We start from the raw sequence: 17,788 nt of genomic DNA, 5'->3' as shown, positions 1-17,788 counted from the left end.
GGAGCCCAAGCTCAGTTCCGGCAGTGCTCGAGGTGCTGCTGCCAGCGCCCCGAAGAGGAAGAGGGGAAGGGGGAGGGGCGGGGAGGGGGCGAACGCCCCGCCTCCGGTAAACTGAGGCACGCCCCCGCGCCAGGTATTGAGTGCGGGGAGGGCGGAGCCCCGCGGTCACGGACCCGGGACACCAAAGAGGATGGAAGGGGTGGGGAGTTCCTCCATTCCTTCCATTCCTTCCCTCTGGTCCTCCCAGGAGTCTCGGCTCCCTATGTTAGAGAAAATCTGAACTCTTGTCCTCTGGCAGACCGAGAAGTCGCTCCCCAACTCCCCGGGGCCATCACGACGATTGTGCACTGCATCGGGGCGCGTGGCGGGGGCGGACAAGGGGACAAACTGAAATCCGGTCCTTGCTCCGTTCGCCCAGTCCTGCGTTCTGGAGTGGGGGTGCTCCCGCCCGGAGGGGACGCCTGTATAATTCACAAGGAGGGGGGCGCCTGGGTGGCTCAGTGGGTTGGGCGCGCAGGACTCTTGGTTTGCGCTCAAGTGATCTCGTGGGTTGTGGGATCCACCTGGGTTGGACTCCACTCAGCCGGAGTCCGCTTGAAGACTCTATCCCCCCGCCCTTCCCCCTACTCACAGGCGCACACATTCTCTCTTTCTAAAATAAATACATCTTAAAAAAAAAAAAAATCATTCAGAGACTACTCTTAACTCTACAGAACAAAGTGAAGGTTGCTGGAGGGGAGGTGGGTGAAGGGATGGGGTAACTGGGTGATGGGTGTTAAGGAGGGCACTTGATGGAATGAGCACTGGGAATTACTAAGTTCTACCCCTAAATTCATAATACACTGTATGTTAACTAACTTGAATTTAAATAAAAATAGTAATGATAATAATTCACAACAAGGGACACCACAGAGTCAGGTGTCCTCTGTCCCTCACGGACAGAGTGGGAATCCTTAGCTCCAATGTCTGCTCAGCGCCCACTTTGTGTCTGGCCCTTTGGTGGGGACACAGCTGTGACCCAGACAGTTCTAGACCTAGCCCATGGGGGACTCCCAGCACTTCCAAGTTCTAGACCTTGGCCACAGGGGACGGTGGGGGGGACACCCAGAGTGGCAGCCCAGAGGGTCAGGGGTGAGATGAGGGAAGCACAGACAGAGTGACTGGAGCCGGGATGGGGGACACCAAAAGGACTGTGGATGGAGCCCCCAGGAACGCAGAGGAGATAATTGATCCAGCTTCGGGAGGTCAAGAGAGCTTCCTGAGGAAAGCGATGTCTGAGCTGAGACATTAAGGGAGAATAGGAGTGAGGCGGGGTCTCTCTTCCTAGCAGAACCACAGTACACACCTCTATTTGGGGGGGGTCCTCCCTGTTCCCTGTTTTTCTCCATATACCCCTCCAGCGGTAACTCAACACTCTAACGGCCATTGGAGGGCAGCCAGGAATCCCAACCACATCAGAATGGCAGAGGAGTGGGGCTTGGGGCCCAGCTCAGACACACCCCAGCTGGTTCTATTTATGAAGCTGCGACAGTTCCAGGGGCAAAGCCCAACTTGAGGCTGACAACCCACAGGAAGAGACACTTGATAATACAAACAGCAACGGCAGCTGCCAGTGATCAAAGGCTTACAATATGTCAGGCCCTGTAGACACAGAGGCACTGTTCGAATCCTCAAGCTCTCCTACATGGTTCCCATTAAACAGATGAGAACATTTAGGGCTGAAAAAGGGTCCAGTCACACAACTGGTAAGGAGTAAATATGAGGCCAGCAGGAAGACAAAACGCTTGCTTTATTAATAAAATGCTGTGAATGTTACAAAATATATTCATGGAAGAACTTAGGGAGAGCTGAGGATGAAAAAATGGTGGTGGAGCCCAAGGGATGGATGCTAAGCCAGGGGTGCAGAGGAGGAATAGGGGTACCTCAGTCATGAAAAAAGGACCGCGACTGAGCCAGGACTCATAACTAAGAGACCAGAACAGTCCTCAAGGTCTCTAGAAAAGGCAACATCTCGGAGGAGGAAAGGGAAAGCCACAGTGACAGGGTCACTTGCTGACATCCTTCCGGAGTGCTATCACTGCCCAGAAGTCGCTTCTACCATTATTTTTGCCTGAGATAAGCAGAGGGGACTGAGGGACAGAGAAGGGGGAGAGAAAGGGGGACACTGAGGGACAGAGAGAGACCAAGGGCTCGTTTTTAGGGCTCCTCACTTGCAAGTGTACCTGTGTGTGCTCTGTGTGGCCGGAGGTTGCAGAGTGGTTTTGGCAGACGGGGCGAGCCAGGAAGCAACGCAAGAGCATTTTTATGACACCTGGCTCTTCCTACCTAACTTATTGGGTGTCCTTTTCTCACTCTAAATATTCACTTTAATACCTAAGGTCTGCCGAAATTGTATAAGCGTTAGAGTCCGCACAACTCCGTTTAGCCCCCTCGAGAACACAAATGGATCTCTCTTCCCCCCCGCTCCACACCCTCAGCCACCCAAATCGAGCGCCTATAGGGAACTCCATTGCCCATCAGTCTCATCTCTCGATGCCTACATTTCCCATCATGCACGATAACGCCTGCTCCTAGCATTGTTCTCGGCCCCGCCCTCCTGCCCCAACAGTGCTGACTCTCGCCTTCCGCCACCGGCCGCCAGTCCCCGCCTCTTGCCCACTGCCAACTCGTACAGGCCTCCGCGGGGGGCGTGGCCCCTGAGCGATCGTGACGCCCATTGGCTGTCGCTTCGCCGGTGGGCCGTGCCTACGGGAGCCGGGCGGGCACATTTCGAACCGTGGCTGGGGCGGCGGCGGCGGCGGCGGCGGTGGCTGCGACGGTGAAGGATGCACCCGGCAGGCTTGGCGGCGGCGGGGACGCCCCGGCAGCGTAAGTGGCGTACGTGGCCTGTCAAGGAGATCGGGGCGGGGGCGGGGGCGGGGGGGTGGCTGGCGGGGGCGTGGCGGGGCCGCCGCGGCAGTTGGCGAGGTCGTTGCGGGTCGGAGGTCACGGGGTCAGGAAGCTGGAGCTTCGGGGCGTGCACAGCGCTGGGATGCCAGGTCCGGGTAGGGGGCGCGTTGGGGTCGAGCCTTCTTCTCTTTAGGAAATTCCTTTGGAAGAAAACAACTTTGGGCAGGATATTGTGTGATGTGCAGGAGAACGGGACTTTCATTCATTTGCAGTTAGCGATCAGCCTTCTCCCCACTCTTCGGTGGCCTCGGGTTGTCGCCCACGCCCCGCAGGACAGCGTTCAGAGCCCTTCGTGAGCTGAGAGGGCCGTGTTTACCTCTCATTTAAGATTTGAACCTATATATCTTACACTCTTCACCCCCTTTTCCCGTCTCTGTTAATTTGTATCTCTAAGTTCCTCTTCGTCTCCGCGAGTGTGCGTGCATCTCATTTATTCATTGAGCGTATTCTGCCTCGGCTCCCGTTGGGCCAGGCAGGCCCTGTGCTGGAATTTGGGTACCTGGTAGTAACCAGCCTAGCACTAGTCCTTGGTAACTTACAACTCAAGAGTTTAGCGGTGAGACAGACACTAAACTCGGAACAAGCAAGTCAGCGAGAAAATCTGGGGAGTAGTGAGGGCTGTAAAGGGAGAAATCCCAGATGCCGGGGAGGTTCAGAGGCCTGATGTGCTCATTCCTGCCTTCGGCCATTAATAAGGTGCCTGGCTGGCCCTGTGGTGGGTGATGCTGGGGCTACCGCCCTCGTTCCTGTCCTCAGGGAGCTACCAGTACAGAGCAGAAGACAGGAGCAGTCTAGAGCGATGGTGGCCTGATGTGGGAAGCACAGGCGAAGGGATCAGGACCGGGACGCAGGGATTGTGGCAGCCCGGATTAGGCGTGTGACGCAGCCTGGGCGTGTCGGTGAAGCTTCTTGGAAGAGGTACATCTAATGACGAGGAATTTGCTCAGAGAAGGGGATTTGTGGTGAGAGGCTTGTGCCAAACAAACAAATGGACAAGTGACTATTTAGCAAATGTGGTAAGTGCACAGAAGGGAAAAAGAACAACTGGATATTATGAGAAAGAACAAGGTGGGGCTAGTGCTTTCTACTGAGGGGTGAGGAATGTCTCTGAGGAGGAAACTCTTGAGCAGAGGCCTCAGTGCTATGCTGGCAGGTGTTAATGATGGAAAGATGTTCCGGAGTGATAGCAGTGCATGTTCAGAAGCCTGTGTGGACTAGGAGCTTCGCAGAGTCAGGGCCCAAGAGGCCAGTGTGTGACTGGGTGCAGTGAGCCCCAAGAGAGGTAGTGAATGAGGGTGGTTGGCAGGGCTGGGGTCTTGCAGGGCCTTGTGGATTTTATTCCCAGCACTGTGGGTACTGATCATAGGCAGGGGCCAGGAAATGTTCTCTTGTGCATTTAAAAAAGATCACCCTGGCTGCTGACTGGAGAAAGGGTTGGAGGACATTAAAGTCAGGTTCAAGACCAGAGAGTCCGAAAGGGGAGGGTAAACATGGAGACATAGTGGGTAAGAACTGGCAATTAGTTGGTTGGGTGCCCGAAGGAAGGAGAGTCAGGGACTTGGACACTGGGGTGGGGGCACCGGCGGGAGCGGGCCAGACCTGGGTGTGGGGAGAGAAGTGGCGGCTGGAGACAGGGCCCACTGCCCAGGGCTGGGAAAGCTGTGGGCGGGTGAGATTGCTCTAGGTGAGAGGCAAAGCCAGAAGTGTGGGAAATTGGGCCACATGTTTCAGGGAGCTGAAAAAAAATCATGGGTGGAGAGGGATCAGTTGGACACTGTCAGCTCCGTAAAGGCAGGAGTTTTTGTCTTTTTTTTTTTTTTTTTTTAAGGTGGGTGGTTTTATTTATTTGTCAGAGAGAGAGAGAGAGAGAGCCGTGCGAGCACAAGCAGGGGGAGCGGCAGGCAGAGGGAGGGGGAGAAGCAGACTCCCCACTGAGCAGGGAGCCCGATGCGGGACTCGATCCCAGGACCCTGGGATTGTGACCTGAGCTGAAGGCAGTTGTTTAACCAACTGAGCCAGCCAGGCGTCCCAAGGCAGGAGTTTTTGTCTTTTTGATTGTTGCTATATCTACCACGCCTGCAGCAGAGCCTAACACACAGGGGTGCTCAAGAGGTTGTTTGTGGGGCTCTGGAAAGAGGAGGAGGTAGGAGCAGTGTCTCGAAGCCAAGAGAGCAGAGAGCTGGAGGCTGGCATTGGGGACAGGGGCATCACATGCTGCTTGAGTCGGATGACAGTGGCTAACGGCCTCAGACTGGCATTGTAGAGGGGCGTTTAGGAGGCCAGTGGGGGGCAGAACCCCAAATATCGAGGGCTGACGGGGGGGCAACAGGGAGGAAGGAAGGGCTTGCACCAAAGCTCCCAGAAGTGGGAGAGGGGAAAGGCAAGTGAGCCTTGGGGCTAAGGGGGCCGGGGCAGTGCCACTGCCTTTGGGATTGAGCACACCTAGGTCTGTTTTCAGGCGACAAATAACTGAGAGGAACAGTCGAGGGACTAGTCATTTACAATAGGTGACAGGCATCGACAGGCCAGGGGCTGAGGACTGTATGAACGTCACTTGGCCTTGGGCCATGAACTGTTCCACAGAAGAGAGAAGTGAGATGCGGACAGAGTCAGGACGCGGATTATTCGGTTCCTCTCCCCTACCCGTTTGTGACCCTGCCTCCCGTTCCCTGGGCCCACAGTGGCGCCTGGGACACAGGAGGAGCTCGGTAACGTCTGCTGTGGTGTTAGGAGCAGAGGCCCCAGAGCCAGGGTGCTGGGCTCAAATCTGTCCTTTCCACATTCCCCTTCTCTTCCCTCGTCCTTACCCTACCCCCACTGAGCACGCCTCCAGCAGGCCCTGTCCCTCCGAACTCCAGAAGCTGTCCAGAAGCAGCCCAGCCCCCTCCCCCGCATCCCTGTTTCTCCCCCGTCCCTGGAGCAGCTCCCTCCCTCCTCCCCTCTTCCTGCCCCCCCCACCCCCCACCATCGAGCAGGCACCTGGGCTAGAGCCCTGCGCACAGGTCATTTCCCCTGTCCCGACCCTTGGTCACCACCTTTGTAACATGGGGTGGGCCCTCATTTCTCAGAGTTTCATCAGCCCCCTACTCTAGCCCTCTGTCAGGGGCTGGGGATCCAGGCATGAACAAGACCAAGCTCCCCACCTGGGGGGGCTCCCATTTTAGTGGGGAGACAGTGACCAAAATAAAGAAAGCAACCAGTCTGTCAGCTGGTGCAGAGTTCTGGACATAAGTGCGGCAGGGAACGGGGGTGGGGAGTGCTGCGGAGGACTGTGTGCTGATAGACAGCCGGAGGGAAGGTACCGTAGAGCCAAGACCTCGAGGAGGGGGGGCAGCCGTGGGACAGGGGAAGGATTCGGACAGAGAACAGCCAGTACAAAGGCCCTGAGGTGGGAATGTGCTTGGTGTGTTTGCTGAACGTTGAAGCCCAACGTGGCTGGAGCCAACCAGTGAGGGGAGCACGAAGGGCCTGACAGAGACTGGGTTTGTAAAAGGCTCAGGACAGGATCCTGTGCACAGCAGGCCCAGCACATTGTAGCTCTCGACATCATTGCGGTGATTGGACGGAGAGATGCCAGGCCGACAGAGCCGGGCGCGCCCCTGCCTCGGCGCCCATCTGACCTCCAGACCAGTGCTTCGCTGCAGCGGGAGGAGAGCCCTGCAGCCTGAACGAGGCTCCCCATCCCCTTCCCCTTGCAGCGTCCAAGCGGAGGACCCTGGTGTCCCAGCCGGGCATGGCCGACCCCCACCAGCTCTTCGATGACACGAGTTCGGCCCAGAGCCGGGGCTACGGGGCCCAGCGGGCACCCAGCGGCCTGGGCTACCCTGCGCCTTCCGCCTCGCCCCAGGCTGCCTTCCTGGCGGATCCTGTGTCCAACATGGCCATGGCCTACGGGAGCAGCCTGGCTGCCCAGGGCAAGGAGCTGGTAGATAAGAACGTGAGTGGGTGGGGTGGCTGGGGGTGTGGGGGGGGGGATGTGAGACCAGGGCTTCAGGCCTGGGCTCTGCCTCCCCCCCAGATTGACCGCTTCGTCCCCGTCACCAAGCTCAAGTACTACTTTGCCGTGGACACCATGTATGTGGGCAAAAAGCTGGGCCTGCTCTTCTTCCCCTACCTGCACCAGGTCAGCACTGCGCCCACTGAGGGGAGCACTGTCTGAGGAGGGGCAAAGTGGGGGGGGGGCGGGTGGAGGGGTGGGGATAGAGGGTGAGTCAGAAGCCGGGCAGGGGCGGGGGGAGGGTGGGTTTGCCCCAAGAGAGGGCCTGGAAGCAGTGCGGGAGAAGCCCACTCTGGGGGTCCCGCCTGCTCCCCTCACTCTCCCCACAGGACTGGGAAGTGCAGTACCAGCAGGACACACCGGTGGCCCCCCGCTTTGACATCAACGCTCCCGACCTCTACATTCCAGGTCTCCCCCTCCCCGTCAGCGCCCCGCCCCCTGCTCCCTCTGGGGGGGCACGTCTAGGGCAGAGGTTTAGGTGCCTAGTGGCCCAGGATGGTCCGTCTTCCTCTGACCAGTGTCTGTGTGTCTGCCTCCCACAGCTATGGCTTTCATCACTTATGTCTTGGTGGCTGGCCTGGCGCTGGGGACCCAGGATAGGTAAGGGAGGCCTGGAGTAGGCAGAGTGGGGTGAGGTTTGGGGGGTGGAGGGGCCGTCAGGAAGGTCTCTTGGATCTCCTGCCTCTGAGCAGCCCCACCGTGCTCTCAGTTGGCCCAGGACAGAGCCCTTGGGGTCACGGTCAGCGTCACCCTCACCTCTTCCCTTGCTCTCCACCCACGTGCAGCCCATCACCACACCTGTGGCAGGTGACTCTAACTCCATCCTTCATCTTCGCCTCCACCACCAGATCCGGCCCATCCTCACTGCCTCCTAACCAGCTGCCTTGCCCACATACCCTCTGCACCCTGACTCCCAACAGCAGCCAGGAAGATCTGATCTGAGATGTGGGTCTGGCCATGTCCACCCTACTAGAAGCTGCCCAGAGCTCTCCCGTCCCCAGATCCAGCCCTGGCTCCTTAGTCTCGCGCACCGCACTGCCTCCGTGCAGCCTCTCTCTCCCTCTCCTCCTCACTCTGCTTAGCCACACTAGGCCTCTTTCCATCCTCCAGAGGGCTTGGTGCCACCTGCCACCACCCCAGGGCCTTTGCACATCCGGTGCCCTTTGCTCAGGAGTATGTTCCTCCCCTGTATCACCTGCTGAGCACCTGCTCACCTGTGATGTCTCCACCCTGGTGTCACTTACTCAGGGAAGCCTTCCCACCCCCCAACTGGGTCAGGCCCCCCACGTCTTGCTCCTAGGCTCCAGTCTCTTTCTTTTGTGGCATCGAAAACGCTTGTCATGAGAATCCGTTCATCACTGGGGCACTGGGGATATGGCAGAGGCCGTGGTCCTTCTTTGCAAGTCAGCTCCTTATTCCTTCAGGCCTCGGCTCAGATGTCCTCTCTGAAGAGCCCTCTCTGACACCTTCTCCCGACTGGGTCAGGCACCTCCCCTGCCCTGCACTCCCCTCATCCCAGCCCTGACCCCTCAGGGCCGTCACTGAGGACAGGTCTGCCTTCCCTGGCATGAGATTTCCATGAGGACAGGGTCCAGATCCATCTCGGTCACTGTGGAGTCTCTAGCTGCACCCAACACAGGTGTCCCCAGGTGGATGCTCTGGGAGGGTGTGAGCCGGCCATCGGAGTGACAGCTTGGTGCCGGCAGGTTCTCCCCAGACCTCCTCGGGCTGCAGGCAAGCTCTGCGTTGGCCTGGCTGACCTTGGAGGTGCTGGCCATCCTGCTCAGTCTCTACCTGGTCACTGTCAACACTGACCTCACCACTATTGATCTGGTGGCCTTCTTGGGCTACAAATATGTTGGGTGAGTACCCCGTTCCTTTCCCCCTCCTCCAGCCCCAGCCCCGAGGCCTCTCCCTCAGACCAGCCTTCCCCTCTCTTCCCAGGATGATTGGCGGGGTCCTTATGGGCCTGCTCTTTGGGAAGATTGGCTACTACCTGGTGCTGGGCTGGTGCTGCGTGTCTATCTTTGTGTTCATGGTGAGCTGGGGCTCAGGGGAGGATGAGGCTTGAGGGCACAAGCCCTCAGAATCGGGGTCCCCTGGAGGCCTCCAAACAGAGGATGTCAGGGGAGGAGTTGAGACGAGAGCCACGTTGCTGAACTGAGGAGGCTTAAAGTGGCTGTCCCAGCCTGGGGGTCAGGAGGGCTTCCTGGAAGAGGGGGTGTCTAAGCTGGGGCCGGAAGGAAGAGGAGGAGCCAGCTGGGCTGTTGGGGTAGGCTCTCACCCTCACTCCACTCTTCCATGGTGGGCTTTCCTGCCAGAATGTGTTAGGATGAAAAAAGTTTCGGTACCCTTGGAAGTAGCTTCTCTGGGTCCCCAGCAAATCCCTTCCTCTCTTTAAACCTGCTTCCCCTTTTGTAAAAAAGGGGGATGATGATAAACGCACCTCAGGGCCCTGGGCGGAGGCAGTGTGAGCATATGTGAGGAGCAGAGGGCCAAAACCGGTTGGCCAGATCGGACCCTCAGATATACTTTGACATAGATGTTATTTAAAAGTTAAAAAAAAAAAAAAAGCCTTTCTGGCTTGTGTTGAAAACTGTCATCCGGCCCACATAAGCGGGGTGACAGCGGCCCGGCTGAGCCTGCCACCCTCCTCAGGCACCCTCCCCAGGCACCCTCCGCAGGCAGGGTATGAAGCTCCACATCTCATCTCACGCAGGGGCCTCGCCTGCTGCATGAGCTTGCAAACCCTCACGTTTGCTCCCAAGCCTTGGGGAGGAGCAAGTCCTCACCATCTGTTAGAGGAGATGTGGGGGGAACCTAGGCTCCCCTTGAGCAGAGAGACTCCAGCCTAGCTGCCCCGGAGGAGGGAGAGAGGCAGGGCTTGGAAGTACATCCAGGCACCCGCGCCCAGCCCGGGACTCAAGGGTGAACCCCCTCCCGCCCCAGATCCGGACGCTGCGGCTGAAGATCCTGGCGGAGGCAGCGGCCGAGGGCGTCCCGGTGCGCGGGGCCCGGAACCAGCTGCGCATGTACCTGACCATGGCCGTGGCGGCGGCGCAGCCCCTGCTCATGTACTGGCTCACCTTCCACCTGGTGCGGTGAGGGCGGCCCGGCCCACGCCCCCAGCTGCTGCTCCGCGCGGCTGCCGCCGCCCCTCCGCCCGCCCGCCCGCGGGGACACCGCCGCCGCCCCGATCCCGAGACCCCACCCCCACCCCCTCCGGGCCGAGGTGCCGAGATCTCCAGCTGCACCGGCCGCCCCGCAGAGCGGTCGCTGTTCCGGAAACAATAAACCGAGATGGGCACGGCGTGGGCAGCCTGTCCTTGGTGCGGCCGCCCGGCAGGGGGCAGGCCCGGCCCGAGAACGGGGACGGGACGGGCGGGGCGGGACGGGCGGGGCGGGACCGGTGCCCCACTTCGCGACCGGAAGGCGACCAGAGAGTCGAAAGAAGGTTTAATGAGACTCGGCCGGGCCCGTCAGTGAGGAGCCTCCTTCTTCGCCTTCCCTTTCTTCTCCTTCTTTTTCGCCTTCGGCTTCTTGACCTTGGCCGGCGTGCTCTTGTGCCCTTCGGAGGCGGCAGCTGGAGGCTGTGGGGCCGAGGCCGGAGGGGAGGGGAGAGCGAGGGGTCGGCCGCTGAGACGATTGTCCGGGACTGTCCCCTCACCTGGGGCGCCTGCTTGCGGGGAGCCTCTTACCTTTGCTTCCATGTCCGAGTCGCTGGAGCTGTCGCTGCTGGAGTCCGAGGAGCTGCGGTGACCGCCGCCCTGCTCGTTGGAGGCAGGCAGTGAGGCCCGGACCCCTGACCCAGCCCCTGCCCGCAAGTTGGAAGCCCCAGGCTCGGCGGGGCCTTGGGTTCAAAGGCCTACCCCCCACCCCCTCCCACCCGATACCGGGAGGGATGCGCGGGGTCCTGAGGTGACTTACCCTCGGTTTATCAGCCGCCCCCGCCTCTGACGCGCCCGGAACTTTGGGGGGGCTGTGTTTGTGGTCTCCCACCTGGCCTGTCCCTTGGGGCTCCTTGGAGTCGAGGGCTGTGGAGAGAAGTTGGGTGGGTTGGTGCAGGTGCAGCGCGTGCGCCCTTGGGAGGAGGCTTCTGGGTTTTAGCCTGGCCCCCTGCGCCTCAAGAGCCCTTCCCAGGAGCGCACCTGCGGCCAGGTCCAACTCCATGGTGGTGAGAGATGGTCTGTGGGGAGGACCGCAAGAGCCCAGAGGGCAGGGGGAGGGGCAGTGAGAACCAGCTGCCCAAGGACCTCGGAGGAGCCCCACCCAACCTGGCTCAGAGTCCTTAGCCTTGACTCATAGCCCCTCCCCAGCACCACCCAACTTTTCTTCTTGGGAAATGAGGTGGGTGGACAGTTGATTGCTAAATTTCCACCCCGTGAGCCTCGGCAAGTGAGGGGGCACTGTGTGGGCAGCTGTAGGTTTCTGGGGGGAGGGCTGGAGCTGTCACCTGCTTCCCATAAAAGGGTCAGATGCCTGCTTTTGAAGAAATGAGAGGGTGTCTCCCTGTGCCCTATGCACCATCATAATGCCAACACTCCGTGTACTTACTGCGGGCCAGGCGCTGTTCCAAAGGTCTTCATGCACATTAGCTCGCTTTAAACCCTGGACGGCTGCGTGAGAAGCAGTGTCTGAAGGGGTGAAGAGCTTGGGATCAGCCTCCTGAATTTGAAGACCCACTCAGTAGTGGGGTGAGCTCAGGAAAGTCACTCTGCCTCTCTATGCCTGTTTCTTCATCTGTACGTGGCAGCCTCCATATGGGGCTGTTGTCATGGGTTAGTTTCTAGAACTGTGCCTGGCACAGACTAAGTGCTTGTAAGATAATGTTTGGCTTTTTAATTAGAAGATATGTATTGTTATCATCCCTATTTTAAAGATGAGAACACTGAGGGACCAAACAAGATGCTGAGGGGCCAATGTAGTATGAATGGCTAGAGCTGGGATTCACACTCAGTTTGGCTCAAGTCCAAGGCCCTGGCCCCTCTGGCTCTCCCTGGAGGGTGCTCAGGGGAAGGGGCTCCCCATGCCTGGCTGGGCCAGTCAGGCTGCTGGGGGCGGGGGGGGGGGGCGCTGAGCCATCTGCTCCCCTTGCTGTGCAGCCAAGTGTCCTTGCAAATCCATCCCCGGCCAGCCCTGCCACCAGCAGCTGGGCCACCACACTTGCAGGAGCAGGCAGGCAGGAGTGGTGGCTGGGGCCTGGGGGTGGTGATGAACGCGTGCCCTCAGGTCTCTGCTCCAAAGCGCATTCCTCAGAGGTCCCTGCCCTGACTGCTGGCTCCCCACAGCCCATCCTGGCGACCCTCCTTCCCCTGCTTGATGAGCAGCTTAGCCCTTAAAGATAGTAAAAAGTTATCTTCATCGTCAGTTCCTTCGGCATACATTTGCTGAGTACCTACTATGTGCCCGGCACAGTTCAGGTGATGGGCATACAGAGGTTAACAAAACCAGCAAAATCCCGGCCTCACGGGACTGACATTCTAGTGGGGGAAACGAGGTGTAAAATGTACAGAATATTAGAAAACAACTGGAAGTGAGGATGCCCCGTGAGTTGGTAAAGTGGATAGACAAAATGTGAATATATAACGGGACGTTACTCCGCTGTACAAAGAAACGGACATTTACTGCATCGTGCACGAACCTCAAAAACACCCTGCTAGGTGAAGGAAGCCAGACCCGAAAGCCTGCATGCTGTAGGACAGCGTTCATATCAAGTGCTCAGAGAAGAGTTATTGAGACAGCAGGCTAGGGGGTGCTGGGAGCTGTGTGAGGAATGGGGATTAACCGTAAATGAGCACGAGATCTAATTGTGGGGGATGAAAACACGTGCGAACTGATTTATGCTGAAAATTGTACCACCTGGTAAAAATTATTAAGAACTGGGGCGCCTGGGTGGTGCAGTTAAGTATCCTACCCTTGTTTTCGGCTCAGGTTGTGACCTCTGTGTGGTGGGACCGAGCCCCGTGTTGGGCTCCACGCTCAGCAAGGAGTCTGCTTAAGATTCTCCCTCCCGGGCGCCTGGGTGGCTCAGTCGGTTAAGCCACTGCCTTCGGCTCAGGTCATGGTCCTGGAGTCCCGGGATCGAGTCCCGCATCGGGCTCCCTGCTCGGCGGGGAGTCTGCTTCTCCCTCTGACCCTCTTCCCTCTCGTGCTCTCTCTCTCTCATTCTCTCTAATAAATAAATAAAATCTTTAAAAAAAATTAAAAAAAAAAAGATTCTCTCTCCCTGTCCCTTTGCCCCTCCCCCATCTCTCTCTCTCTAAAAATAAATCTTTTTAGATTAGAAACCCCTGAAGTGTATGTTTTAAATGGCTTTTATGTAACTTATGCCTCAATAAAAGCTGGTTTTAAAAAGTATGTGCTAAGAAGAGAGAGAGCAAGAAAGGGGGCTAGGTAATAACTACATGGTATGTTGGGGAGAGGTTGGATTTTAGGTAAGAGTTACCAGGGAAAGCTTCACGCAAGTCTTTTTTGAATAAAGATCTGAAGATGAGGGGCGCCGGGGTGGCTCAGTTGGTTAAGCGACTGCCTTCGACTCGGGTCGTGATCCCAGGGTCCTGGGATCCGGCCCCACATCGGGCTCCCTGTTCAGCAGGGAGTCCGCTTCTCCCTCTCCAGCTCTGCCGCTCTCCCCTTGTACTCTCTCTCTCAAATAAATACAGTCTTTAAAAAAAAAAAAATTCTCTTTAAAAAATCTGAAGATGAGGAGATAAACCATGCAAACACATGGAGGAAGTGTTCTAGGCAGTGGGAATACCAAGTGCAAAGGTCCTGAGGCAAGAATGTACCTGAGTGATGAAGAACTGCAAGAACTTCAGAGTGGCAGTGAGAATGGAGGGAGACAGGAGGAAGGATGGGAGGGGTGGAGGGGTGGAGGGGTGGAGGAGTGGAGGGGTGGAGGGGTGGAGGGGTGGAGGGGTGGAGGGGTGGAGGGGTGGAGGATTTGTACATCAAAGACTTTTGATCTTTACTCCGAGTAAGAAGAGGTGGCGAATGATGATTGTGGCTTTACCCACAAGTGGATGCAGGATATGAGAAAAATGTTTTTCCAAGCAAAACAAATTCCATGAGGGTTAGGGACCTCGTCTGCTTTGCTCAGCACCCAGAACAGTGTGACTCAGAATTTGGTGCTCACTATCATTTGGTGAGTTAGTGAGGTGACCTGGTGCCAGGCCCTCTGCTAATGTAATGTCAGGTTCGAGCAAGCACAGAGTGGCTAAGAGTTTGGGTTGTGGAGGTCAGTCTGCTCGCAGGTGAATCCTCACTCTACCTCTTACTGCTCTGTGGGTAAATAAGTCAACCAGTCTGCACTGCAGTTTTGTCCTCTATAAAGTGGAAGACTTACCTCATAAAGTGACAGTTGTGTCTGGAGCCTGCCTGGCACAAGGTAAATAGATGCTCAGCAAATGTGAGTTTTTATTATTCACGAACACGATCTCATATGCTTACTTGCGAACCTGGCAGTTAAGATCCCATGTTGTATATGAGGGAGTTGAGCCTCAAAAAGATGGTTTCGTGCCCAAGGACACTGAGCTAGTAGGTTGCAGATCGGTAGTGAGATGCCTTCCAGACCCAAGAGGAAGTAGCTCTTTACTACTTGGCTAAGATTGTGGGGGTGGTGAAGGGGCCCGGGGAAGAGCGCGGCCTGATCCTCCAAATTCCCCTCTATTCACTCCTGTATCATAGTTAGGATGTGGCCACTTTCACAGAGACCAGAAAGAGCCTTAACAAGATAGCTCCACTTTTTTCTCCCCTAAAATCACCCAGGGAAATTTTGGGGTTGCTCCTAACTGGTTGCTCTGCATCCTTCCCGGGTGTTGTCCTGAACATAGAGGGAAGCTGGCCTCCACCATCGGATTTGCGGAAAGGGAAAGGGCGAGGAGAGGGCACACCAATTCCTTTTAAGGACTGCACCTGGAAGCAGCACCTGTCCCTCTGGCCAGGTCAGACACACGGTCACATCTAGCAGCAGGGGAGGCTAGGAGAATACAGCTCCGAGCTGGGCGGCCGCATGCCCAGCGAAAACCTGGGGACTTCTTTACTGCAAGGAAGGGAAAATGGACATGGGAGCCTGTCGGTCACTACTCCCTCTTGGTGGCAGTGAATATACCCTCATTCCCTTGCTCTAACCCAGAAGACTTACAAATGGAGGCCAGGTTAAAGCTGGGAAGGTGAACCCAAATGCTTGATGAAAAGCAGGTGTGAGGGCATAAGATGAACACGTCCAGCCTTCTGCTCTTCGGGAAAGAGCCCCTGCCCTCAGTACTCCCCGAGCCAGCTACTAGGGGCAGGGACGGTAGCTTACATCCCTCCCCAGGCCCAGCCCACCCCTGACCTCTAACAGCTCTGTCCTCCTCTGCTTGTTTCCTCCTTATTTCTGCCTAACATGACTCGGTCCTAAGGGTATAAGCAATGCTTTCTTTGTAGGAAAAAGGGACTTGTGTTCCCAACTGGCCTGTGATGCTGCCCTTCACTACTAGCTCAGCTTCCCCTTTCTCTAGCACTCCACCAGCGGACACTCTTTGGAGGCTCACCCCGACCCTGAAGTTTGTACTGAGTCACTGCAATTTAGGAAGAGATTGCTGGATGCCGAGTGGCCAGGGAAGCCAAGGTAGGGTAGGACCGAGCAGTGGGCCACTGGGACACGGTCCTCCACAGGATGCGGCGCTCCTACACATCTGAGGCCTGACATGGCTTCCTGGAAAAGCAACTTGTGCAAGGCCTGCTTTCGTCTCTTTCCTGAAGTTTACACATGAACGGAGTGCCCTGGTCCCATAAACATCATAATCCCTGGATTGGAATGTTTTCTTTGAACTTAACCACATCCTAGGAGATGGGTGACTTTGAAGCACACAGTACGTAGGGACTCAGTTTCCTTTCCCACAAGACCAAAATGCTGCCCTGGCCCTGGACATTCTGGAACACTAAGAACATCTTGACGGACCACCCTTTGGGATGGGCCAAGGGGCAGACAGCCTGGCTGTGGAAAGCCAAGCTTGGCTACCACCCAGCTGACTGTTGTGTCCGGGATTTGCTTTCACTCTATTTGTAAGCTAACAAGTTAGCCGGTAACTGTTTTCAAAATGCTGGCAGAGGCCTGGAGGTTCCTGGGTCAGAGACAAAAAGCCTTATTACTCGCAGCAAGCACCGGGAGCATCAGCATTTGGTTTTCTTCGCCCCGTGAGCTGGGGAACCTGCCACTTGCCGGTAAGTAGCGGGCAAGTCTCTTTGTCCTGGAGGGAGCCATTCCCTCGTCCCTCAAGGTGCTCGCTGCAGGCCCAACCTGAGAAACGGCCCAGGTAAACAGCCGTCAGGGTCACACATTCTCGGCACGCCCAGGAATCCTTGTAGCAGCGTGACACAGACCCCCGCTGGAGACCCGTCTCTGCCAACAATCCACACCTCCTGCCTCCTGGTGAATTTTCACACGAATAGGCCACTCTGATTAATCTAACAGCCTGAGAGCAAATTCATTCCGTTTCTCTCACACAGTGTTTAAAGCGACCTGTGAACAGGATTCCAAGCAGCAGCGAGTCCTGCAGATAGGCCAACCTGCCGTCCAGGGTCCTGGAGCTTTCCAGCCGTGAAGGAGCGGACATACTTCAGCCAGCCAGGATGCAGTCGAAGACTAGTCTCTCACCCATTAGGACCCACACCAGGGACTTCAGACTGACCTGCAGCTCTTTGGTGTCATTACCAACAATTACAAGGCCCCAAAGCAACCCTCATGCGCAATGGGGAGACACTGTGGCTCATTCCTTCCCACGCAGAATGCTGGGGCACAGGGCGCTCCAGCTGAGGATTTACTACAACCCCAAGGCCCCCCTCTGGTCGGCCGGCCACCCAGAAGGTGCACCAATCAGGTGGGCCTGGGCTTGACGCTAGAGGGAAGAAAGATGCATCATATGCAGAAATGAAGAGAAAAGAATTCCAAGTTTCAAAATTGACTATGTAGCTCCCAATCCCTTTGACCTGATCTTTCCCCAGGAGATGGCCCAGAAGTAACCCTTTTCTAGGGACAGCCACAGTCAGTGAACAAACTCCTTACTGAAGTGTGTGGAGCAGGAGGGGATGGTGACAGGTCTTTGTTGAGGTGATTTTTTTTAAAAATCCATCCCACCTCTGAGTGATATGGACAGCCTGAGGATGACAAAGGCTGTGAAATGGCCATTGAATACTTTGGCTATTGGCCCATTGCTGGGCAGTCTTTCCAACAAGAGCACCATTGTTAGCCTGTAAATGGTCCAGAATGTCCCAAACGGGCAGTTTAGTTTCGAGGGCCACAGTGGCGTGGCAGGAGTTGGCTGCCTGGACTGCAAGAGCAGCCCCACACCCTGAAAAAGCATGGCAGTGAGACGCCACTGGCCGGCCAAGCGGGGGCCACAGGTCCGACGGTGTCCATCAGCCAGGAGCGAGTGGACCACGGGGCCTCCCAACCCATGAGACAAACGGGACACGTGTTGGCAGAAGTGAGTCAGCATGACTTCTGCATGGGAAACATGAAAGGACACTGTATGAAAACCTAAAGTTTGGGGGCACCTGGGTGGCTCAGTTGTTAAGCATCTGCCTTCGGCTCAGGTCATGATCCCAGGGTCCTGGGTTCGACCCCCGCATCGGGCTCCCTGCTTGGTGGGAGGCCTGCTTCTCCCTCTCCCACTCTCCCTGCTTGTGTTCCCTCTCTTGCTGTGTCTCTGTCAAATAAATAAATAAAATCTTAAAAAAAAAAAAAAGAAAACCTAAAGTTCAACTGGTCTTGATGGTGTTAAGAGAATTGACTTGATGATGTTCCTACTGCAGAATTACTTTAAAGTGATTCCCAACAGTTTCTTTTAAAATCCAAAC

The 17,788-nt window shown here is 56.6% G+C and overlaps 2 protein-coding genes across 6 annotated transcripts; one reads left to right on the top strand and one right to left on the bottom strand.

Moving 5' to 3' along the window:
* Nucleotides 1-2,759: 2,759 nt before the first annotated feature.
* On the top strand, nucleotides 2,760-10,256 carry YIF1B (Yip1 interacting factor homolog B, membrane trafficking protein). 3 transcript variants are annotated; one of them, XM_028090682.2, is made up of 8 exons: nucleotides 2,760-2,868; nucleotides 6,648-6,886; nucleotides 6,968-7,072; nucleotides 7,276-7,354; nucleotides 7,489-7,546; nucleotides 8,653-8,808; nucleotides 8,891-8,984; nucleotides 9,896-10,256. In XM_028090682.2, the coding sequence occupies exons 1-8, from the start codon at nucleotides 2,826-2,828 to the stop codon at nucleotides 10,049-10,051; spliced, it is 930 nt and encodes a 309-aa protein (XP_027946483.1). In that variant the 5' UTR covers nucleotides 2,760-2,825; the 3' UTR covers nucleotides 10,052-10,256. The 3 variants fall into 3 exon arrangements, with proteins under 3 accessions (XP_027946483.1, XP_027946482.1, XP_027946484.1); XM_028090681.2 differs by having other exon boundaries at nucleotides 2,768-2,877; XM_028090683.2 differs by lacking the exon at nucleotides 2,760-2,868 and adding an exon at nucleotides 2,984-3,038.
* Nucleotides 10,257-10,385: 129 nt separating this feature from the next.
* CUNH19orf33 (chromosome unknown C19orf33 homolog) lies at nucleotides 10,386-11,228 on the bottom strand. Of its 3 annotated transcripts, none has more exons than XM_088027570.1 (3): nucleotides 10,874-11,228; nucleotides 10,645-10,713; nucleotides 10,386-10,536 (listed from the first exon to the last, which is right to left on the bottom strand). In XM_088027570.1, the coding sequence occupies exons 1-3, from the start codon at nucleotides 11,114-11,116 to the stop codon at nucleotides 10,426-10,428; spliced, it is 423 nt and encodes a 140-aa protein (XP_087883696.1). In that variant the 5' UTR covers nucleotides 11,117-11,228; the 3' UTR covers nucleotides 10,386-10,425. The 3 variants fall into 3 exon arrangements, with proteins under 3 accessions (XP_087883696.1, XP_087883697.1, XP_087883695.1); XM_088027571.1 differs by having other exon boundaries at nucleotides 10,386-10,713; nucleotides 10,874-10,980; nucleotides 11,095-11,228; XM_088027569.1 differs by having other exon boundaries at nucleotides 10,386-10,713.
* Between the last annotated feature and the right edge of the window lie 6,560 nt (nucleotides 11,229-17,788).

The sequence above is a fragment of the Eumetopias jubatus genome, unplaced genomic scaffold (genome assembly GCF_037043125.1).
Source record: "Eumetopias jubatus isolate StellerSeaLion01/CBP00866 unplaced genomic scaffold, mEumJub1_p1.0 scaffold_10, whole genome shotgun sequence".
NCBI lineage: Eukaryota > Metazoa > Chordata > Mammalia > Carnivora > Otariidae > Eumetopias > Eumetopias jubatus.
The sequence above is the reverse complement of the archived record's forward strand: the minus strand, read 5'-3'. Positions and strand labels throughout refer to the sequence as shown.

What these genes read in the sequence shown, in the direction of transcription:
- YIF1B (XM_028090681.2), top strand. Translation starts at nt 2,826, where the DNA reads ATGCACCCGGCAGGCTTGGCGGCGGCGGGGACGCCCCGGCAGCGTAAG. An exon ending in GCCCCGGCAGCGTAAGTGGC is followed by an intron (nt 2,878 to 6,647) that starts GTACGTGGCCTG and finishes TTCCCCTTGCAG; the next exon opens with CGTCCAAGCGGAGGACCCTG. An exon ending in AGGAGCTGGTAGATAAGAAC is followed by an intron (nt 6,887 to 6,967) that starts GTGAGTGGGTGG and finishes CCTCCCCCCCAG; the next exon opens with ATTGACCGCTTCGTCCCCGT.
- CUNH19orf33 (XM_088027569.1), bottom strand. Translation starts at nt 11,116, where the DNA reads ATGGAGTTGGACCTGGCCGCAGGTGCGCTCCTGGGAAGGGCTCTTGAG. An exon ending in GGGCGGCTGATAAACCGAGG is followed by an intron (nt 10,714 to 10,873) that starts GTAAGTCACCTC and finishes TCCAACGAGCAG; the next exon opens with GGCGGCGGTCACCGCAGCTC.